This window comes from Lathyrus oleraceus, chromosome 6 (genome assembly GCF_024323335.1).
Source record: "Lathyrus oleraceus cultivar Zhongwan6 chromosome 6, CAAS_Psat_ZW6_1.0, whole genome shotgun sequence".
Taxonomy (NCBI): Eukaryota; Viridiplantae; Streptophyta; class Magnoliopsida; order Fabales; family Fabaceae; genus Lathyrus; species Lathyrus oleraceus.
This window is the reverse complement of record NC_066584.1, coordinates 315,197,599-315,222,553: the sequence shown is the minus strand read 5'-3', so window position 1 is coordinate 315,222,553 and position 24,955 is coordinate 315,197,599. Positions and strand designations below refer to the sequence as shown.

Here is a 24,955-nt window from a genome sequence, read left to right as displayed (position 1 = left end):
CGTTGAAAACTCTTGAAGTGCCTATAGAGGAGAATCTTGGAAAAAATAAGTACATGAATGAACCAACTAAAAAGGAGAGTTTTGATGAAGATGAAAGGACCATGAATGAGTTGATTAAGTAAGCTTCCAAAGAAAAAAATAAGAATGTTGAAGAGGATCAACCAAGTGAAGATAAAAGTAAGGATGTGGACAAAGGGGCAGATACTAAACAGGAAGACAAGCAGGAAGAGAAACTTGTTGATGAGATTTAGGATTTTGCAAAGGAGTCATACAAATCTAAGTATGATGTGGAATTTGAGACAAAGGAGAGCATTGAAATGACATTTGTTGTCACCCCATAAAAAATGAAATCATATGTGAAGGAAAGTTATCATGTGTCATCCAAGTTAGCCCAAAAGAAAATGACTCCTGCAAAGCCCAAGTCACCTGCTAAGCAAAACCCGATAAAACAGATGTTGTAAGTCATCCAATGTTGCAGGACCCTAGGCAGAATAAAGAAGTGAGGAAGAAGAAAATCGAGGATCAGACTGTGAGGAAAATTAACAGGCTTCAAGTCTAGCTAGTATTTTCTCTTATCCCTACAAGTTGATGAGTCATGGCATGCCACTACTCACCAAATGATAGTGAGGACCATGTTTTTACTCTATGCTTAGGGGTATGGCAGCTACCATCACGACTCTTGTTTATAAACATATCAATTTCATCTAATCATCTATGTATTAGTCTTAAGTCCTAGTTGTGTCATTTAAATTCTGTCATTTTGTTATTACAATTTCCTTTCAAGTAATGAAATCATGCTTTTGTTTTATTAGTTTTAGTATAGTAGCTTGTTTTTCGTGCTTGCTTAAAAAAAATAAAGAAACATAATTGTGCATAACCTCTGATAATAACAGTAAACTCTAAATATTTAGAATGAAACTAAGTGGATTGTGATAATATTGGAAACAAGGTCTTGATAGCTGATAACCCCCGCCACGCCTCTAATAGTCAGAACAGTTGATAACCTTTTAAAAAAATTGAATTGTTTTAAAATGTGGAATATGAGTTGATTGTAGGACTTAGTTAGGGGAGGCTAACGCTGTTGTTTAAAGACTTAGCGCAAAGGATACACCGCTTATGCTAATAAACACACAAAAGAAAGAAGCGAGGAAGAAGAAAATGAAGGATTAGACTATGAGGAAAAGCAACAGGCTTTGAGCCTAGCTGGTATTTTCTCTTATCCCTACAAGTTGATGATTCATGGCGTGCCACTACTCACCAAATGATAGTGAGGACCATATTTTTACTCTATGTTTGGGAGTATGGCAGATACTATCATGACTCTTATTTACCAAACATATCAATTTCATTTAACCATTTATGTATTAGTCTTAAGTCCTAGTCATGCCATTTAAATTTTGTCATTTTGTTATTAAAATTTCCTTTCAAGTAATGAAATTATGCTTTTGTTTTATTAGTTTTAGTATAGTAGCTTATTTTCCTTGCTTGCTTAAAAAAATAAAGAAACATAATTGTCCATAACCCCTGATAATAACAGTAAACTCTAAATATTTAGAATTAAACTAAGTGGATTGTGACAATATTGGAAACAAGGTCTTGATAGCTGATAACCCTCACCACGCCTCTAGTAGTCAGAAAAGTTGATAACCTTTTGAAAAAATTGAATTGTTTTAAAATATGGAATATGAGCTGATTGTAAGATTTAGTTAGGGGAGGTTAACGCTATTGTTTAAAGACTTAGCGCAAAGGATACACTACTTATGCTAATTAACACACAAAAGTGTGTAAATGAAGTAAGCCAATTAACACTTCAAAATAAGTTAATGTGCCTGAAATTGGAGGAACAAGTTCATGTGCCCGAGGCTGGAGGAACAATAGATACCTTTACCATTAGTAACAGGTTGGACTCATTACATGTGAGATCTCGTAAAGTGGAAAGGTGGAGCATTTAGCAAAACTTGTAGATAATAATAAATGCATGTGCAATCCTAAGTATTCAATGAACAAATAGTCTAAAGCAAAAGAGTTAACCCCCCCCCTTTACAAAACTGAAAGATGAACTCTTGGACCATAGGATGAGACAACCAAAGTTGAATTTAGGGTAGCCATCTTAACTAAAGAGTATTGGCATGATTGGTAACATCAGTACAACACAACACACACATACACACTTGAGATTGGCAACAGGGTTGAGTTATGCCAATTTTTGAAACAGTATTCTGAGATGAATTCTGGGTTAATCATGAGTTAGAAGAGTTGGTAAGGATGGTTGTTGGAAGGTATAGTTTTTGTGTCGTTATCTATCGCATCACCCGAGTACAAGTAATGATTCAAGTTTGGGGGTGTGATAATCCATATTTTGTGAGTTATTATATAGCTTAATTTATTGTTTTAAGCTAGTAGATTTATCATTTTGTATTTGTTTTAATGCATTCTAGTTGTTTCTATAGTATTTAGCTTAGAGCATAATATGTGCTCTCTTTGGTAGTTTTTATATGTTTATTATTTGTTTTAAGTTATGTTCAGATGAGCTGAGGCAAGACAATCATGGACAGAACCTGGGAGTTCAAGTTGGAACAAATATGAACTCGGCTAAGGAATGAAATGAAGCAACCAGTTGGACCCCTAGGGAATGCATGAAAAAGGAATTGCATTGGAAAGAAATATCTATTTGTGTGTTGGTGGAATTCCCTTGAGCTAAATAGATAAGATTCATGGTGCTAAAAGACAAAAGAATGTACAATAATATGTCCACTAAGGAGCACGTCATGCGGAAAAGAATAGTGCCACCTGCACCCCTTGTCCCCCATAATTTTCCTAGTACCTAATTTCTTACAAACAAAACTGAAGGGAAGAAAAGAATATGCTGAAATTGATATTGGGCTTGATGTGATTCTAAAAGGGCCCATGATCCAAGACAAAAGGAAAAGAAATCTTAGCTAAAGGCTTATAAATAGACCTTGTTGAGGAATGAGAAGGGAGTTCAACACCTTAGAGAAAATCACAGAAGATAATATTGAAATGAGGAGTTGAGAGAAAATAGAGCTTCTTCTTCTCATAATTTCTAGTGCTAACTACTGAAGCCTGACACGACTGGATTCATTACTTGTTGATTATCCATCACAAGGAGGCTTCACATTACTTTTCGGTTGCTATTTATTTTTCATCTTTTGTTTAAGAATGTTTCCTTTCAAAACCAGCATTGTAAGTTGTATCACATTACTTTTAGGTTGCTATTTATTTTTCATCTTTTGTTTAAGAGTGTTTCCTTTCAAAACCAGCTTTGTAAGTTGTACTCAGCTCATTATGAGCTAAACCATTTGTTTGTTGAGCAATGAGAAATTAGTATTATGTTATTTTTATGTTAAAATGGTGTGATGACAATGCCTTGTTTTATTATGTGTTAACATGTTTAAATCTAATTATTTGAATGATCAACTTAGAAGAGGATAAAAGCTTGTTGTTGTGAGAGATCCAACAAAAATTGGATTTCATAATAAAAGTAGTTGAGCGAGTAGGATATATATATATATATATATATATATATATATATATATATATATATATATATATATATATTATATATATATATATATATATATATATATATATATATATATAGTTTGCTTAGAGATAAGAAACTACAACTATAAAGGAATTTCAGGAGATAAAGAAATGTGTCTTAGGGTTATAAGCGAGACTTAGAGATTTGTTCCCTTTACCTATTATATATGATTTTGATGTTGTAGAAATATACTCTTAGATCACTCACTAACCTTTCCTGAACTTGTGACAATCAACTATTCTTTTTAACCTTGCTCATGCTTAATTTCCAAAAATAGTTACTTACAAAATCAACCTAAGTTACTTCCATAGTTCCATTCCTTGTGGGTACGATATCCTTACTTTTTATTAATTGCTACTTTATAATGAACATGTATACTTGTATGTAACACATTTTCAAACAACAATACCATTCTCCATTAAATGACGAAGGTCTATTTAGTGAGTAGCCTGTAGTCATTTTTCTCTTGGGACGATTAGTCTTTAATATCAGTTATGCTCTGACATCACTTGTTGGACAAGTGACTCCAAGCACAAAAGGGAAGGGGGATGAATTATGGTATTTAAAAATCGAGATTAATGGAAAGGTTTTATTGCTTAAAAAACAATTTGTGTTAGTATTTACAAAATCATAGATAAAAGCAGCGGAAAGAAATAAAAATAATCATGTAAATGACATAATTTAAAGAGATAAAGTTAGAGATATGACACTGATATTTATACAGGTTTGACCAAATATTGGCCTAGTCTTGTCATCAAGATGTCTTCTTGAGAGTTCCACTAAATAATTAAGCTTTTATAGGTTATGTCCATGAAACTTTGATGCAAGCGAATCGATAAATTTTACATTGGCTTATCCCATCAACCAAAATAGATATTTTTCCACAAGATGAATTATCTTTGGATATGTGTTCACTATGTTTGGAACAACAATCAGTTGAAAAACAACACTTCAGAAGGTTGTTGTCTTATTAATCATTGAAACAGAATATATCGCCCTCACTGAAGCTCTGAAAGAAGCATTGTGGCTTGAAGGTTTTGCTAAGGAACTAAAACCTCAAGGTTGAGTTCTCACTGTTAAATGTGATAGTCAAAGTGCTATATACATGTTGAAGAATTCAACCTATCATGAGCGAACCAAACACATCGATGTGAGGTTGCATTTTGTCAGAGGGGTAATCGAGCGTGGAGAAGTCCAAGTGCTGAAGGTTTCGACAGATCACAATGTTGCTGATATGATCACCAAGACATTACCAAATTGCAACTTTTTCCACTGTATGCAATTGATAAAGTTGCATGAAGAAAGCTAGTTTGTTCTTGTGATGTTATAGAGTTTGTTTCAAGGTGGAAATTTGTGAGATATTAGATCGAACTTTAGTATGGTCGAATGGTAGCTTATTTGTTCGACGATTCGACAGGACCTTAGCATGTCATCGAAGTCTATTCACATGATGTAGTTGAAGTATGTTAGGATTGTTAGCATGTCAAATTGTGCCTGTTTGTTATGCCAAATTGTTTAAGTTAGTTTGTTCTCTAAGTTAGCTTGTGTAATGAGTCTGTGTGTAAAAACTCATTAGTTTAGTAGGTTAGTTTTCTTATAAATAGCATATTAGTCTCTCATCATTGTATAACGCAAATCTTAATTAAGGTGATAGAGGTTATTTGTTATTATGTAACACTTGTAATCTTATTTCAAAAAGAAAATAAATAATATCAATTTATAACCAATTTTATTGTGTTCTTATTGTTTTCTTCTTTTCTATCCTTGTGATTTTCTTATCGATCAAAAATCAATTATACTTTGTAAATTCGACATCATTTCCCATTATACAAAATCACACCATTCATGGTGAGTGCTTCTGAAATAAAAGAGGTCATTGAATTAATCTTAACGATTGGGATAATCACATTGTGTAACTCTTGTATACAACTCCATAGTAAGAGTCTATCTGTTTGTCAATACTGAGCAAAGACAATTTTGAATCGAAGTGGTCTTGTATCTATTATTCTTATAATTATAATGATTCCGTATTTAATTAAAATCCTATTAATATAGATTTTGATTTTTATAAAATAAAAATCACAAAACTTAAAATCCATATGATCTGAATACATGAATATAACAAACATTACTAACGAATCAACAATTTTGAAATTAAAAATAAAATAATAACAAGTTTTAAGCATTTTCCAATAAAAAACGACAAGCAAATGGTATGCATCCATGACGAGGGTATCACGTGAGTTGGACAGTTTTGGGAATTTGGAGAGAGAAAAAGACACGCAGCTCCTTCTAGTTCTTCTACTTGTAGAGGCACACTTCATTGCCATTGCAGATAAGAAAGAGTTTCTTCTCTCTTCACCGCCTCAAACCACTCTTCCTATTTTCTCTCTCTCTATTGTCTCTGATTTACAACTAATAACAGTGTAGTTTAGTATCATCATCATTCATCCGGACAGATAAAAACAGAGTCCTCTGTTTCACAGAGTGTTGTGTTGTGTTCTGTTTCCTGCTCTCTCTCAGGTCACTCACAGGCTCTCACCTTTGTTTGGATTCACTGATATTTGAAAAATGCAGCAGCAGCACCTGATGCAGATGCAGCCTATGATGGCAGCTTACTATCCCAACAACGTCACCACTGATCATATTCAACAGGTTCTTCTGTTCAAACTCCATTGGTTACTCTTTCTCTTTCTCTGTCACCCCTATGGCACTTTTCTTCACTTTTTTGCTTTTCTCTTTTTTTCAAACAGTACCTGGACGAGAACAAGTCCCTGATTCTCAAGATCGTCGAAAGCCAGAACTCTGGCAAACTCACCGAATGTGCCGAGTAAGAACTGACTTTTTCTAAGAAAATGATTTTGACAGTTCTATATAATCGTTGACAAAGTTACTCCTACAACTTTAGGACAAGCCTTTTTGGAAAGTGGATCTTCAAGTTTTAGCATAATAACTTTACTTGTGTGTGGGGGAGGGAGGTTTTATAGAAATCAAAATCTTGGATTTTTCCCTAAACATAACAATGATTTTTGCTATAATTTCAGGAACCAATCAAGGCTTCAGAGAAATCTCATGTACCTAGCTGCAATAGCTGATTCTCAACCCCAACCACCTACCATGTCTGGTCAGGTACATACATATACATACATATATACATACATACCTGGCTATTTCCATAATATTGATACAAGTACATGTGGTCACTAATAAAGCACTTAACCAAACAACAATGATTGCTTCCATTTTGATTTTAAAATAAATAAAATTGCAGTATCCTTCAAGTGGAATGATGCAGCAGGGAGGACACTACATGCAGGCTCAACAAGCTCAACAGATGACACAGCAGCAACTGATGGCTGCGCGTTCTTCTCTACTGTATGCTCAACAACTTCAACAGCAACATGCTTTGCAAAGCCAGCTTGGCATGAATTCCAGTGGAACTCAAGGTCTTCACATGATGCATAGTGAAGGGACTAATGTAGGAGGTTTTCCCGACTTCGGCCGCGTCTCGACCGGGGACGGTTTGAGTGGTGGCGGTAAGCAAGACATTGGAAGTACGGCTGATGGCCGCGGTGGAAGCTCTAGTGGTCACTCCGGCGACGGCGGAGAAACGCTTTACCTGAAATCTTCTGGGGATGGGAATTAATTAGGTAAATGCCTTTTAGTTATAGGAGGATTATTAGGCAATTAATGAAGGTTAAGTTAAGATGTTATGTTTAGTTTGTTTTATGTTTTTAATTAAAAGACAATGTTTCAAAACATTGCTATGTTAGTGTGTACTAGTACTAGTAACTTTATGCATGTTGTGTTTTCTTGTGTAAAGGTTAACAATTTTTCTTTCTGTACTATGTTGTGGTTTTGGTTTCATTTTCAATTGGTGTTCTATTTCCTATGCATGCATGTTCATCTGCCTCGTGACGTGTGTTGTATGATTTAGGTTTCAATTTACGATGTAGGTTTGTCTAAGAATTTTATCTGTTTTGTGTTGTTTGTATACAAATTGTTTAATGATTAATTGGGGTTCTTGGTTCTATTTGAGTAGGTTATTTAATCTATATAGTGTTTAATAGTGGTCCATGTTTTGTTTCAACTTTCATGTTTGTTTAACAGTGGTCCCTAATAATACTTATTTGATTTTTGTGTAAGGGTTCTGTGGTCCATTTTAATTTCCCTTTTTGTTTCCTTTTCAATTTCGTATAAAACATGTTTATTCCCTTTTTTTAATCGATGATACTCTCACTAGTGTCATGTACTATGTATAAGACAAATATATTATTTTTCATCCTTACTAAAACAAACATTGCAATGTTTTAACTGCATTAATTATGAAAATAAGTGATATAAGTGAAAAATAAATTTAGGCTGAAAATCTGATGATTCTAGACGGATGATTTTTTATAAGCTATAACTGTGAAACTATTTTGGAGTATGTCCATTAAATTCATTAATTGTCTATCTTACATTCATGCTCCTAGTTTATCTTTACTTTTTTTAACTCAGTTTTATTTATTTATTTATTAATATTATTTTTTTAGTATATTCTTGAGTATATGATTTATTAATTAATCGTTAAAAATCTAAAATAAATAGAGTTGTGTTAGGAAAAAACGTTAATATGGTTGAAAGCTCAATATTTTTATGAATGAGGATAGTATTGACAAAGTGAATACATTTTACACAAATGACAAATAGCCCTCTCCTAGTAATCCAACATATTACAATGAAAAAAAAGTTTTAAACTATTTTTATGGTTTTTTTATGTATTAACTATTAATAATCTTAAGGATGTTCTAAAATGTATTTTTGAATCTCTTTTAAAATGAGAAGAAAGTATATAAGTGAAGATTGATTTTTGAATTCAAAAATAAATAATAGTAAATTTGAATTCAAAAATAAATAATATTTCGTGAAGTGTTGCAGAATAAAAATATGTAACTTTTAAAAAAAGTTATTGTAGAAAAAACAATGTAACTTTTGATAAAAATATATAATTTTTAATGAGATATACAATTTTTTTAATAAAAACAGGTAAATTTTGATAAAGAAAAAGTTGTTTCACCAATAATTATAATCATTTGAAATAACATGAATATGCTTTATAAATACTTTATTCTGAATTCGAAAAAACATAATAAAAACGTATATACTCTTCTCTAAAATTTCAAATACTCTTTCGTACATTCGAGTTTTTATCAGTCTTGTATAAATTCGATTATAGATTAAATTATCCTGAGTATTCATGTATTCCGATTCTAAGATATTTGAGGGTGCTTGAAATATTTTAAAAAAAAACCAACTTCGTTCACGATCCTAATATCGATTCATTGGATTAAAATTAATTTTACTATCAATCCTAAAAGTATATCAAATAATGATAATCAAGACTCCATTTTCAAGCATCAAAAGATAAACTATTGTGTCATAGATATATTCTAATTTATATCATAATTTTCTGATATATTTTTATTATTTCTCATAAAAATTAATGTATTACAAAAATCATAATATCAAGTTACATATTCAATTTTACTAATAATTCATATCAAATCGTCATTATGGATATTAAGTTCGAAACAATAAATATGCTAGAAGATGTTAATTGCGATAAATTTGGAATTAAATGTTGTCTTAAATAGTGGATATCGTTGGTGAATATGTCTTGTGTCTAAAGGGAACATATACATTTAAAAAATGAATAAATAAATATGTTATGCCATTAAACTTATCATCGTGCAAATTTGATTATATCATTTAAGATCATTTAAATCCAATATCTGCTGTAATATTATATATGCGTGGTTTATATAAATTGGTTCATATAGATCGAACTGTGGCTGTTTTATTTTTATCAACATATATACAACTATGATATGAGGTTGTTTTGTTGTACACAAAACAAAACAAATAAAAATATATCATATTGTAGCTTAAACAGTAGCGTATATTTTGAAAATGTCGTTATATATATATAATATATATATATAATATATATTATATATATATAATATATATATATATTATATAATATATATATATATATATATAAAACATAGAAAACTAGTTGCAATATACGGAATAAAAAATTTGTATGGTAATGACTTGGATTTGCAATATATTGAGTTTTGATTTGGATTTTATGTGATGTTTGTGTTCAATTAGACTTATTATTACAAGACATATAAAGATCACCCATAAATAGATAATGACTTATATAAACTTTTGAATTTGAAATATAATATAACTATTGAATTATGAGATGTAAAATTTTGAGAACATTATCATGGAGGATAAGGAATTTGAGATTCCCATAAATGAAGAACCTCATGAGGAAGGTTCTCCATGGATTGTTGACACACAAACCAAAAGTTTGTCACTGATTATCGAAAAACAACCCTAAACTATAATAAGCAAGAGATCTAAGACCGAACAAAATTGATTCTCGACTTATTTTTTTATCTAATAGAAGAAAATAGTAGAGAATTATGCTCATAAGGTTCATATTATTCTTCAAGTGGAAGATAATCCTAAGATTTATAAGTAGTAACTTCAAAAGACTAATCCTTTTGAAATGATGTTATCCAAGACAAAATGGATTTAATAATGTCAAGCCACGCTTGAGAACTTGTCGATCTACCTAAAAGATCAAGATCCATTGGATGCAAGTGGGTGTTTAGAATGAAGTATCACAGTAACAATACACTAAACCCTATAAGGTTGGATTTGTAGCCAAGGATTTTAGACAAAAGGAATGTGTTGATTATTTTAACACATATGCATCACTAGCAAGGACGAGGACAATTATAAGTATTGTTTTGCATTAGTTTCTTTGCATGACATTATAATTCATCAAATGGATGTCAAAACAATATTCCAAAATGTAGATGTCGATGAGGAAATTTACATGGAGAAACTGAAAGGTTATGTGCTTCTTAGTAATGAACAAAAGACATGAAAACTGACAAATCCTTGCATGGATTAAAAGAAGCACTAAAACAATGACATCAAAAGTTTCACTATGTCGTTGCAAGATTCACCAATTAAGGAGAGACACACAACTTAGGGGGATACTTTTCAATCATTTTCAAAACATAAAGTCAAAGAGTTTGTCATCATCAAAAGAGGGAGATTGTGAAGAATATATCCTATATCGAGTTCAATTTTGATGAAAATAATGATTATTAAAGAATAAAAGGATTTTAAAGATGTCATGCGCATCAATGATGAAGTTGATCAAGAAGGTTGAACATAGAAATTCAAGTGAAGATTTGAGATAAGTGAGCATGACCAACGTGCTCATTGCAATTTATATCATACTGCTTTGTTCATAATTTTATCTTTCACTTCACCTAAAAACCTTATTGCATCGTCATGCATGATTATCTAGAATCTTTCTTCTTTTAATTCTCATGACAAGTGTTTGTACACAAATTTGTGTGAGAACATTGTGATGTTCCTTTGTCTCTATGTTGATTACATATTGATCATTAACAATGAGATGAATGGAATTTTAGAAACAAAGAGGTCTCTAATTCCCACATTCAAGATGAATGATCTTGGACTGATTGACACACTTTTGGGGATCAAAGTAAAGAGGAATAACGGGGGTTATGAACTTATTCAAACACATTATGTTGATAAAGTACTTGATAAGTTCAAACACTTTTATTTCAAGAAAGTGAGTACTCCACTCAATCCTAGTGTCAAACTTTAAAAGAATGATGGAAGAGTTATGTCTCAATTGAAATATGAAAGTGCATGCAATGTACTAAATCCGACATAGCATTTGCAATTAGTAAAATGAATAAATTTTACTAGCAATCCAAATGGGGAGCACTGGAAGACCATCATTAGGATTTTCGGCTATCTTATGAAAACCAAAAATCTTGGTCTCCATTATGGTAGATTTCCTGCCATATTAGAATGATATACCGATGCGAGTTGGATATCGAGTGTTGAATATTATAAATTTGTATTTGGGGTGAATATTTACACTAGTTGGAGGTGCAATTTCTTGGAAAAACAAGAAACAAATTTGGATCACTCTCTCAACCATAGAATCAGAGTTCAAGGTTTTTGCTTTTGCTGGTGAAGAAGTTGAATGGTTGAGGGACCTTTTGTTGAAAGTTTCGTTGGCTAAAGACAGTATTTCAGAGGTGTTGATACATTATAGTAGTCAAACCATTTTACCTAAAGCATACAAAAGGTGTATAAAGAAAAGTCTAGACAAGTAAGACTTAGACATTCTTTTGTGAGAAAAATGATTAAGGATATAATAATTTCATTCACATATATGATTGAGCTATAATTTGCTTGATCCATTTACTAAACCATTGACCTGAGATTTAGTAAAGACTACCTCGAGAGGTATGTGACTGAAACTCCTTAAATACGAGTTCCAACAATGGTAGCAACCTAATATGAAGTTAAGAAAACTGTAACCTAAGATTCAATGGGTAACAACAAGCCGTTGATTTGGATGTTTATGCGATATTATATAATCACGTTGAGTATTACAAATTGAGGGTTGAGTTTTTTCAAATCGTTAATGAAGTTCAATATCGAGGATATGTGTCTCATGGAAAGGATACAAAGTGAACTTCACCTATATGAATTTCGAGATGGTGTCGTCTTAAAGAGAGAACTGGAGTTTCTCTCACGAAAAATTCATGAAACAGGAAAACATATGGTCATAAATAAGTGTTATGCGAGAAATGTAGGCGAAGAACTATTAAAGAATGCGTTTAAAGTAACACCGGTCTAATCACAAGGAATAATAATTTAAAATCATTGCTACCTAACATTCCGACTAGACTTTGTGTTGTCCTTACTAAAATTAAGTTTAAAATCGAAAGATACATAAGTATATTAACATTCATTGTTTTTTTTTGAAATTGATCTTGTCATTATTAGAACAAGTGGTTATGTTGTAAATTATTAACAATTAATAATTCGAGTGTGTTTCAAAATGACAAGAAAATACGAAAGTGAAGGTTAATTTTTGAATTTAGAAATAGGAAACTTGTGAAGTGTTGCATTAGGTTTGCATTCAGAAATAGACAACACTTGTGAAATGTTGCAGTAAGTTTGAATTCGAAAATAGGCAATACTTTGTGAAATGTTGCATAAAGAAAATATACAACTCTTGAAAATGTTGATGTGTACGAAACAATGTAACTTTCAGTAAAAAGTATGTAACTTTTGATAAAAGCATGTAACTTATGTTAAAAGAAAGTTGTTTAATTAAGGGACTCAAACTTGTAAAACAACATCAATATGACCTATAAATACTTCATTCCGGATTAAAAAAAAAGTACATTCTCTTCACTAAAATTCTAGACACTCTTCCCTACATTTGAGTTTTTATCAGTTTTGTGCAAACTCAATTATAAACTGAATTATCCCGAATATTCTTGCGTTCTAACTCTAATATATTTGAGACTATTTGAAATATTTTTAAGAAAAGTGATTTCGTTCACGATTCTAACCTCGATCCATTTAATTTAATAAATAATTCATTACAAATTATTTTATGTTTTATTACTTTATATATTTTTTAAATAATTCATTAAAAAAATTTACACTGTTTACGTTACTTTATATATTTTTAAAATAAAAGTCAAATTTATTTTAATATCCAACGTCTAGGATTAACTGACCGTATAAAATCTCTTTACAGTGTCGGTGTGTTTCAATTTAATCCATTTTTTAAATTGTTTATCTGAAATCATCTATATAATACAACTATTCAAATAGCATCTTTGGTCAAATTTTTAATGTAAATTGCAAACCGTTTTTTCTCCCTAAATTTTTTTGAAAAGAAATAAATATATTTATGTGAAACACACATATTGCAAAATCTACATATATTGTTAAATGTACTAGATTAAACGTGTCAGGTTTTAATGATGTTGTCTAATGTTACTTTAAAGAAATATTTGGATTAATTAAATACAATGAAATAAGGTTCTATTATTTGAAATATGTAACAAATTAAAAAATGAAAATTTAAGAACTAAGTATTTATTCATAATAAAAGAGTGCGAAATAATTCATTTTTGTAAAAAAAAAAGTGAGAAATTGGGTTAATAGTAGCCACGAGATGGCGCGAAAGCAAAGGGAAGAAGAAGAAGGTGCCGAAGTTGAAGAATGTCCCTTCACGTCACGGAGCTACTGCACCTCCATCCACATTCACTTTCATTTCTCTCAAAAAATTCATCAAAAATGGCGTTTACCGATCAAATTCCTAACTAGTTCATTCTTCAATTCATGAACCTTTCAACTTAGACCTCTACAATGGTACCGTACCCTAATTTTCAATTTCAATGCGTTTTCCTTTTGCTTTCTTTGATTCAAATTGATTATGTCAATGATGAATCGAACTATGAATTTCTTAAGGTGTTAATTAGGAGATTATCTACCATTGAAGAGTTTGTCTTAACTTTAGATTTATGCGGTTCTTTGAAATGCTGATCCTCCATGATCAATGTGCATTGTTTGGAATTTCCATATGTTTGGTTTAGCTTTTGGAAAGAGGTAAAAACAACTGTAGAGGTGTACAATTGATTTTGGAATGATTTTGAGGGGTTTGTTTCTTCTAAATTAAAATTGATTTCGTCTTCTGGATTCTACATTCTACTTAAAGTTAGAATTTGTAGCTTTTAAGTTTAAACGTAATTTTACATTGAAGTTTACTATTCAACTAAATTTTGCTTAGTTATTCAAACATAAATTACTTTATGATCAACTCACTTTTATCGGGAATCGATTTTACAAAACATACACGTAGTAGTGCTAGAGGATGATGATGCCCCAAAATTAGAAACAAAAAAGAAAGTGATGAATTATGAATCATTCCAATGGTTCCTTGCAAAGTAGACAAATCACATTTGCTTTTGTATGAAGTGGATGTACATACATAATTACAGGAAAAGGTTTTTTTCACATACTTTTCTTTTTCTTTTAGTGATACGTAGAAGAGATATTGATTTAGTTGGGACAGTAAGATTCTAAATAACATTGACTTCAAGATTCCAAATTGTGGCCCGTGGTGATTTTTATTTGAAACACGAACTCCCACTTTTGATTAGCATTGTTAGAGTAGGGGTTCTGATTTGCGGTGTTAGTGCATAGATATTTGTTGGTTTTTTAAGATAGAAAAACTCAAATTATATCCCAATAATATGCAGTAAGGGATGGATTGCGAAATAAGCATCTTATCACACTGCTGGTAAATTGTGATACAACTGACTTTTCTTTCAATGTTGTTTCCAGTTGGTTATTATCAGGCTTCACTGTTTGTAGGAACTGTGGTATAAGATTCTCATATTTTTTGTTTTGACTTCAGTGTAAGGGTCCTTTCTAATCAGAAAGCAGACAATACAAGGCATATTTTGTACATATTTTACTTTAGTTTGGAAGTTATTAATCTTTCAGATGCTCAACATGTGATAAACATGTCTAAACTTTTTGTTAGCTTTTCTTGCTGACAAAGTGGTGTAAAAATCAATATCTAGAACTTAAGTGAGATCTTAAAACAAATTGTAATGGAAAAAAATAATGATTCTTCATCTCCATCTGCAGGGGACTCCGGAAAATATTATTGTGGGTTCTCATGTCTGGATTGAAGACCCAGAGGTAGCTTGGATTGACGGACAGGTATTAAAAATCAACGGAAAGGATGCTGAAATAGAAACTTCCGATGGAAAAAAGGTTTGTAGGTTGCCAGTAACATGGTTCCTGTTTATATTTCCTGCCTTTTTGAGGACCAATTTATTTAAGAAACATCTGTAGGCTTATTGCAGATTTTAGTCAATGATAATCTTGTTAAATCAGGCTTGCATTCTGCAGTCAATTTATGTTGCGCTGACTGGCTAAGTATTTCAAATAGGCATATTGTATGACAACACTTCGTAAAAAAAAAAAAAAGATAGTGTTGAATATTAGCACAAAATCAAAACAGATTATGTGGTACAACTCATTATGGCTGGATTTAAATTGTAATTAAATAATAATTAACTGTATCATTCTATTCTTACCTTATTTAGGATTAACATTTATAGGGAGAATAATTACCCCTATTTTCTAGTGTAATTCATATTCTATAAATATCTCATATGTACTGTGTTACAGAATATACAAAATAAAAAAACATATTTCTGTACTATGTTACCCCTTTAGGGTTTTTTGTTTTTGCTTCCGCTTTGTTTGTCCTTTTTTTTTCCATCCCACACAATGTCTGATACCGAGTCCTCACTTTCACCCAAACATTCCTCACCCGAACCTAAAACACCTAAATTAGTCCGGACGTACCATGAAAACCACCATGTTCAGATCACAACAATTCGGCTGAACGGTGCTAATTATCTTTGATAGTCGCAATCCGTTCGTATGTATCTCAGGGGGAGAGGAAAGATTGACTACATCACCGGCGACAAAAAACAACCAGACAAGGCATGTGCAGATTATGATATATGGGATGCTGAAAACTCCATGGTTATGACATGGTTAGTCAACTCCATGGATGAAGAGATAGGTGCAAATTATCTCTATTATGATACTGCAAAAGAACTTTGGGAAGGTGTCTCCCAAATGTACTCTGATTTGGAAAATCAATCCCAAATCTACAAATTAACTCTCAAATTGGGAGAAATTCGGTAAGGTGAAGATTCAGTCACCAAATACTTCAATTGTCTCAAACGTATGTAGCAAGATTTGGACCTTTTCAACGAGTGTGAGTGGATACCACCTGCCGATAGCAAACATTACAAGAAGATGGTGGATGTTAGTCGTGTTTTCAAGTTCCTTGCAAGTCTAAATGTTGATTTTGATGAGGTTCGTGGCCGAATTCTAGGCAGAAATCCTATCCCTCCAATTGGTGAAGTTTTTTCAGAAGTACGTCGCGAAGAGAGTCGTCGGCAAGTGATGCTTGGCAAAAATACAGCAGCTGCCCCTCCACCAGTTGAAGGATCTGCCTTGGCAATTCCCCATGTCAATCGTAAACCACTTCCTAATCAATGAGGTGGAGACAAGACTTATTTATTTTGTGATTACTGTGGGCACAATCGCCACACTCGGGAAACTTGCTATAAACTACATGGACGACCAAACCAAGGCAAGGCTGGCAAGTTTGGTGACCGTCCTATGCCTATGGCCAATGAGGCTGATTCGTCTCCATGTACGAATGAGCAAATGGATAACCTTCTTAAGTTTCTAAAGTTCAATTCATCTCTTAATATTCCTACTGGAACTGTGGCACAAACAGGTAAGGATTCTTGGGCACTATCTTCCCACAACCACTCTAACCCTTGGATAATAGATTCAGGGGCATTTGAACACATGACTAATTGCTCTCATCTATTCAATTCCTATTTTCCTAGTTCAGGTTTTGAAAAAGTTAGGATAACTAATGGTAGTTATTCAAGTATTGCAAGCAAAGGCAGCATGAAGATTTCAGAGCAAATCACTTTGCAATCTGTTTTACATGTTCCTAAATTCGCTTGTAAACTTCTATCTGTTCATAAATTGTCTAAGGACACTAATTGTTCTGTTCTTTTTCGTCCTTCTATTTGTGTTTTTCAGAACCAGAACTCGGGGAAGACGATTGGAACTGCTAGAGAGATGAATGGACTATACTACCTTGATGGAATTCAGTTTGGCAATACAACGTTTTTCGGTTCAAACAGTACAAACTCATCTCCTGTTTCAAATCAAGTTATGTTGTGGCATAAAAGATTAGGCCACCCTAGTTTTTCATATCTTAAGCATTTATTTCCTGTTTTTCCCAAAGAAATAAATTCCTCACAATTTCGTTGTGAAGCTTGTCACTTAGCTAAAGATCATCGTGTGTCTTTTAAATTAAAAGCCTATTCTGCTTCCAAACCTTTTTATTTAATTCACAGTGATGTTTGGGGTCCTTCAAAAATTAAAACTATGTCTGGTAAAAAAATGGTTTGTGACATTTATTGATGATCATACACGACTGTGTTGGGTTTATCTCATGGAAAAGAAATCATAAGTTGAACAAAGATTTCAAGATTTTTTTAACATGATTAACAATCAATTTCAAACCAAGATTGACATTCTAAGGTCTGACAATGGCACTGAATATTTCAACAAATATTTAAGTACATTCCTTGTAACTAAGGGGATAATTCATCAATCCACTTGTCGCGATACTCCGCAACAAAACGGTATTGCCGAAAGAAAAAATAGACATCTCCTCAAAGTTACTAGAGCTATTATGTTTTCTATGAATGTACCTAAGTATCTTTGGGGAAATGTTTTATTAACTGCTTGTCACCTCATCAATCGAATGCCATCTCGGGTGTTACAATATGAAAGTCCTGTACAAGTGTTACAAAACAATTTTCCTACATCCCGTATTATTACGGATCTTCCCCTTAAAGTTTTTGGTTGTCTCTGTTATGTTTACATCCCCAATGTTTTTCGTTCTAAGTTGGATCCTAAAGTCGAAAAATGTGTTTTTCTTGGCTATGCATCCAATAAAAAGGGATACAAATGTTTTAACTCAATTACAAAGAATTTTTTTGAAAGCATGGATGTTCACTTTGTTGAAACTCAACCTTTTTTTAAAAATTCTCTTCAGGGGAGAGTCAATGTAATAATAAAGAAGATAATTTTTGGGAAACTTTGCATGCCTTAGATGATATTGTGACTACAAATCACCCAAGTGCTAAGATAATAGAATCTGAAACAGGGGAAGAAACACTGATTAAGGATGATAGTCCTTCTTACTCCTCCAATGATTTATCTGGTTTGTCTTTTCCTGATATTAATTTTCCAATTTCTGTGAGAAAAAATATTCCTGACCTCGATGTCACAATTGCTGAGAGGAAAGGTTCTCGTATGTGCACTAAACATCCTATGTCTAATTTCTTGTCATATGACAATCTATCACACACCCACAAGGCATATGTGTTTAGGATTTCTAATTTGTTTGTGCCCAGAACTATTCAGGAAGCATTAAGTGATCCGAATTGGAAGGTGAAAGAAGAGATGGATGCTCTAAACAAAAATAACACTTGGAGTATCACTGATCTACCACAAGATAAAAAGGCAGTAGGGTGTAAGTGGGTCTTTATAGTGAAATGCAAGGCTGATGGAAGTGTGGAAAGATACAAAACGAGATTAGTAGCAAAAGGATTTACTCAAACTCATGGTATTAATTACCAAGAGACTTTTACCCCGGTTGCTAAGACCAATTCTATCAGAATTCTTCTTTCTCTTGCAGTTAAAAATGCCTTCTTAAATGGTGAATTACATGAAGAAGTATATATGAGTTTACCTCCTGGATTTGAAAATAATCTTGGAAGAAACAAAGTATGCAGATTGAGAAAATCCTTATATGGATTGAAACAACCGCCAAGGGTCTGGTTTGAGAGATTTGAAAGTGTTGTTAAGAGACATGGCTTCATCCAAAGTCAAGCAGATCACACTATGTTCTTTAAACACTCATGTGAAGGTAAAATTGCTATTTTAATAGTGTATGTTATCTTAATAGTGTATGTTGATGACATTATTATTACAGGAGATGACGTCAAAGCAATTAGTGATCTGAAGAGAAGACTTGAGGCTGAGTTCGATATCAAGGATCTTGGAAAGTTAAAATACTTTCTTGGGATGGGGTTCGCAAGATCTAAAGAAGGAATTTTTCTCAACCAGCGCAAGTATATACTCGATTTACTCGCAGAAACAGGGATGACAGGGATAAAAGCAGTAGAAACACCAATGGATCCCAATGTGAAACTAAAGTCAGTTGCTGAAGATGAAATAGTAGATAGAGAACGTTATTAACGATTGGCTGGAAGACTAATTTATCTGTCACATACAAGGCCAGATATAGCCTTTGCAGTGAGTGTAATAAGCCAACTTATGCATGCACCAGGGACAACCCACTTTGAAGCTATTTTCCGAATATTAAGATATTTGAAAGGTACTCCAAGAAAGGGGTTGATATTCAAAAATAGAGGACATATACAGGTTGAAGCCTATACAGATGCTGATTGGGTAGGTAATATAAATGATAGAAGGTCTACCTCAGGATACTGTACTTTTGTAGGTGGAAATCTAGTTACACGGAGGAGCAAAAAACAAAATGTTGTAGCCAGGAGCAGTGCAGAAACTGAATTCCGATCTGTGGCCCATGGTTTTTGTGAAGTATTATGGATCAAAAAATTCATGGAAGAATTGAAGTTTTTTGGTCCAACTCCAATTAAAGTTCTATAGATAGACTAATATTGGTGTGGACGATTTAACTCTCCTTTAGGAACGGAAAAATGCTACTGAAGGGAGCCTTGGGCCCTTCCTTTTTCTTCATCTTGAAACAATGTTTTTTTTTGTCTATATAATTTATTTCTAAAAAACAAAATTAATTAGGCCCCATATCTTCCTCATGATCAACCTAGGTTTATACTTAATAAATGCTTCCACAGCCAAGTAAAAAAGACAACGCAAGTCAACAGTATCTGAGTTTCAAGTTTATCATGGAAAGAGTAAATAAGGGGAAAAGAAACACCCAAAAGGGACTAGGGAAGAGATGCACAAGCCAACATTCTTTATTTCTTTCACTGTTGACCTTCCCACCTCAGTATTCAGAGGCTCACTATTCTCTACGGAAAAATTAATTAACTATATTTGCCACTTTATCCATGTCTTGTATATTCCTGCTTTTTATTTACTAGCTGAAATCTACGCTAGGGAAATATAATTATTTCTCCATTGCTTGGTGTAGTACTAGTTCTTTCTCACGCTTGCATTGCCGACTGGTAAAGGTGAAAAGTATTGCAGTAATTTATCAAGCCAAATATTACATCTGAATTCTATAACATGTACTACTATTTTGTCTATTTCAAGGTTGTTGCAAATTTATCGAAAATATTTCCCAAGGATATGGAAGCTCTTCCTGGTGGAGTGGATGATATGACTAAACTGTCCTATTTGCATGAGCCTGGAGTCCTGCAGAACTTAAAGGCTAGATATGAATTGAATAAAATATATGTAAGGCTTCTTCCCTTTGATGCGATAAGATCCAGGAGTTTATCAATAAGAAGTTGTTACCTATATTCTTTATTTCTATGGCAGACTTATACAGGAAATGTTTTGATTGCAATAAACCCATTTCAAAAACTGCCTCATATTTATGGTGCACAAATGATGCAACAATACAAGGGAGTGCCACTTGGAGAATTAAGCCCTCATGTATTTGCAATTGCTGGTGTTGCATATAGGTAAGCTTAGGATTTTTTATTATGATTCAAATCTCATTTCTACCATTGAAGCAAATATTAATTGATGAATATATTAATATCAGGGCAATGGTTAATGAAGGGAAAAGCAATTCCATTCTGGTCAGTGGGGAAAGTGGAGCTGGTAAAACGGAAACTACAAAACTGCTTATGCAATTCCTGGCTTTCTTAGGTGGTAGAGCTGTAACTGACGGCAGAACAGTTGAGCAACAAGTTCTTGAAGTATGATTCAAATAATGACACTCATAATTAAACTCATAACAAAATATATATTATTGTTTTCTTTTTATAAATAACATTTTCTTTACTTTGGGTGTAATTTATAAAGGATTTTAAATTTGAATGCAGTCAAATCCAGTTCTGGAAGCATTTGGCAATGCTAAAACTGTCAGGAATAACAATTCCAGGTGGGACTTTCTTATATCTAGGCCATAAGGATTCCATCAGTTTTAGTTTGTGATTGTCTGGTACATATAACCTAACTTTTTTGTCTGTCCTTTTGATAAATGGATGATAAAGGATTTCTTGATAGTCTGATATTATAAATTAACTTGGTCTTCAGTTTGTTTCATTTCACTCCATTCATATTTCCAAAAGGTAGTTTGATGTTAGTATGGACAGTTCGTATGATGACTTTTGAATAATTTTATCATATTGTCTTTCAAGAAAAGGAAATGTTTTTGCCATCATAAACGGATACATGCTATTTGTTTGTGTCTAAGCTATTATCTAAGTTCTTAATGATGCAGTCGTTTTGGTAAATTTGTTGAGATCCAATTTGACAAGAGTGGAAGAATATCAGGAGCAGCCATCCGAACATACCTTCTAGAGAGATCTCGGGTCTGTCAAGTTAATGATCCTGAGCGAAACTATCACTGCTTTTATCTTCTTTGTGCCGCACCACAGGAGGTAGCTCTGCGTCTACAATGTACTTCTTGTTGATTCATTCAATAATGTAAACTCATTGTAAGTTTTGCCAACAGGAAATTGAAAAATACAAACTAGGAAATCCGAAATTGTTTCACTACCTTAATCAGTCACAATGCTATGAACTGGCTGATGTAAATGATGCTCATGAGTATCTTGCCACCTGTAGAGCTATGGGCATTGTTGGAATAAGTAAAAAAGATCAGGTATTTCTTTCACACGCATGAATTTAGCTTTGTTCTTGCGAGAATATAGAATGATTGCTTTTTTGTTTTTTTCTTTCCTGTGCTGTCTTTTTTCAGGAAGCCATTTTCAGAGTTGTTGCTGCAATTCTTCATCTGGGTAATATTGATTTTGCCAAAGGAAAGGAAATTGACTCATCTATTCCAAAAGACGACAAAGCCAAATTCCACTTGAAAACAGCTGCTGAACTTCTGAGGTATGGATGCTTTCTTATTATTACTTCTGTCCATATGATATTCAACCGCCTTTCAATATGATTGTCAACATTGAATCAGGTGTGATGCTGATGCCTTGGAAGATGCATTATGTAAGCGTCTCATGATCACTCCAGAAGAAGTTATAAAGCGGAGCCTTGATCCGGGAAGTGCTACAGTCAGTAGAGATGGACTGGCAAAAACAATTTATTCTCGGCTATTTGATTGGTAGGATATTGGAAATGGGAACTGACCGATTTCTTTAAACCTCTATATCATCTAATTAGTACAAAAAGTACTGAAGATAAGGATACAGGGTTCTGATTTTGATTCATGCTGCATTTGTGTGTGCTGTAGGCTGGTGGACAAGATCAATAAATCAATCGGACAAGATCCCAATTCTAAATGTTTGATCGGGGTCCTTGATATCTATGGTTTTGAAAGCTTCAAATTGAACAGGTACTATTATAGTTTAGAAGTATGAATACAATCTGTAAAAGTACATCCACAAGATTGCATTACTGAAGATAATGAAAGCATCCACATATGCTTGTTTTCAAATTTCATTGTTTTGTAACTTATTTTCAGTTTGTCATGCTCTGCAGTTTTGAGCAGTTCTGCATTAATTTCACAAATGAAAAGTTGCAGCAACACTTCAATCAGGCAGAGTTTCAGACTAAATTATGCACTTCAAGTTCTTTTTTTCATTTCCATATTTAATATGGTTTTTTGATGACGAATTTCAGCACATGTTCAAAACGGAACAAGAAGAATATACAAAGGAGCAGATCGATTGGAGCTACATTGAATTTGAGGACAACCAAGATGTTTTGGACCTTATTGAAAAGGTTTTCTTTCTCCCTTTTCACTTTCTCTAAGGCATTGAGCATACCTAATTCATTTTGATTTGGAATTCTTTGTTAAAATATATGAAAAAGATCTTTAATATCTTGAATTATCTCCTAAGATTAATGTCTTTTCTTAGTATCTCTTAATATTAGTTTCTCATAGAAACTGTAGAGAGAGTAATCATTTTCTGTTGTAATTGATTTTCCATTTATGAAAGTTGGTTACAAGAGAGAGAAATTGTGTGACCAGCCTACAAGGACAGGCTGACCACACCTTGTTCACAAAGTTCTCCCACGAGGGAAAAGTTGTTGTCCTGATTGGTTATGTTGATGATATTGTCCTTACTGGAGACGATACAGTGGAAATGGTAAGGGTAAAAGAGAATTTGGCAGTACACTTTAAAATCAAGGACTTGGGATTCATGAGATATTTTCTAGGTATGGAGGTTGCTCAGTTAAAGAATGGTATTATGGTTTCACAACAGAAATACATTCTATACTTATTGAAAGATACAAGAATGAGTGGATGTCGTCCTGCAGATACTCATATGGATCCTAATGCTAAACTTTGAGGAGAAGGTTATGTTCCTGTTGATACTGGAAAATATCAGAGATTGGTTGGGAAACTGATTTATTTGTCACACATCCGGCCTGATATTGCTTTCTCAGTTAATGTAGTAAGTTAGTTTATGCATTCTCCATTCGAGGAACATCTTGAGGCAGTCTATAGGATATTGAGATATTTGAAGAAAAATCCCGAAAAAAGATTATTTTTTAAGAAGACTGGTGAAATAAATGTGTCTATCTTCACGGATGCTGATTGGGTAGGTTCAGTCACAGATAGTAGATCAACCTCTGGATATTGTACCTATGTTTGGGGTAATCTTGTAACATGGAGGAGCAAGAAACAAGGAGTAGTGTAGAAGCCGAGTTTAGAGCTATGTCTTAAGATATTTGTGAAGGATTATGGATCCTTCGAGTCCTAGAAGAACTTAAGATGAAAATTGAACTTCTATTGAATTGTACTCTAACAGTATAACGGCTAGTAGCATAACTTATGATCCAGTTTAACATGACAAAATCAAGCATATTGAGATTGTTCGACACTTCATAAAAGAGAAGTTAGATGCTGGAATCGTATGTCTACCTTTCGTGACTTCAAGTCAGCAAACTGCAGATATCCTGACCAAAAGTTTGACAAGACCTACATTTGAGCATTTGATAGACAAGTTGGGCATGATAGATATCTATGCACATTCCTTCCACTTATTTTCATTTATTTTCTTTTATTCTCCATTAAGGAGAAAATTAAGTATATTGTATTCTTACTATATAAACTAGCCTTAGGCTGAGGAATAAAAGATAACAGTAGGGATGACAATTTGACCCATCCCCAATGGGCACCCGTATAATTATTTACAATGGGTAGGATAAAAACTCGCAAAAGTGGATACGTGCACGGGCTCGGGTATTTACTCGCAAAAAAAAGTGGGTATGAGTACCTTGGTACCCACCCCGCCCCATACTCACACAATATGTATTTGTGTATTTTAATTTATATTATTATATATGTTGTAAATATTAGATTGTAAATAGTAATTATTTCTATTAGTAATGAGGCCCATTAGTCAAAGCCCATTAGGTTTTCTATTCTCTCTTATTTAAAGCATGTAGATGTAACAGGTAAGTATCACTTTTTAATATATCAGTAAAATATTTTACAACATGGTATCAGAGCTCCCGATTTTGGGGGATTCGCTTCCGCCTAAACCCTAGTCGCCTTGTAGCGGAGTATTTTTTTTTTACTGCAGTTTGTTGTTGTTTTTGGGTGTTTGGGTCATTGTTGTTTTGTGTTGTAGCACATCGTGCTTCTTGTTTTTGTTCACTCATCTTTGAAACCCTAACCCATCCTGT

The 24,955-nt window shown here is 33.0% G+C and overlaps 2 protein-coding genes across 15 annotated transcripts in view; both read left to right on the top strand.

Moving 5' to 3' along the window:
- The first annotated feature begins 5,795 nt into the window (after window positions 1–5,795).
- On the top strand, window positions 5,796–7,432 carry LOC127098563 (GRF1-interacting factor 1). Its single transcript, XM_051037191.1, has 4 exons — window positions 5,796–6,220; window positions 6,319–6,395; window positions 6,610–6,694; window positions 6,837–7,432. Exons 1-4 carry the CDS (start codon window positions 6,137–6,139, stop codon window positions 7,209–7,211), a joined length of 621 nt encoding a protein of 206 aa, XP_050893148.1. The 5' UTR covers window positions 5,796–6,136; the 3' UTR covers window positions 7,212–7,432.
- Window positions 7,433–13,623: 6,191 nt separating this feature from the next.
- LOC127098559 (myosin-9) overlaps window positions 13,624–24,955 on the top strand; it is a 52,513-nt gene continuing 41,181 nt past the window's right edge. For 12 of the 14 annotated variants that reach the window (XM_051037186.1, XM_051037184.1, XM_051037182.1 and 9 more), the window contains exons 1-13: window positions 13,624–13,861; window positions 15,146–15,274; window positions 20,438–20,581; window positions 20,666–20,811; window positions 20,895–21,051; window positions 21,178–21,236; window positions 21,579–21,738; window positions 21,813–21,962; window positions 22,059–22,195; window positions 22,275–22,421; window positions 22,551–22,652; window positions 22,799–22,856; window positions 22,940–23,041. In XM_051037186.1, coding sequence (XP_050893143.1) covers window positions 13,859–13,861; window positions 15,146–15,274; window positions 20,438–20,581; window positions 20,666–20,811; window positions 20,895–21,051; window positions 21,178–21,236; window positions 21,579–21,738; window positions 21,813–21,962; window positions 22,059–22,195; window positions 22,275–22,421; window positions 22,551–22,652; window positions 22,799–22,856; window positions 22,940–23,041 — 1,494 coding nt within the window. In that variant the 5' untranslated portion in view covers window positions 13,624–13,858. Of the gene's footprint in view, window positions 13,862–15,145; window positions 15,275–20,214; window positions 20,356–20,437; window positions 20,582–20,665; window positions 20,812–20,894; window positions 21,052–21,177; window positions 21,237–21,578; window positions 21,739–21,812; window positions 21,963–22,058; window positions 22,196–22,274; window positions 22,422–22,550; window positions 22,653–22,798; window positions 22,857–22,939; window positions 23,042–24,955 lie in introns of those variants that run through there. The other 2 variants (XM_051037188.1, XM_051037187.1) reach the window with 2 other exon arrangements.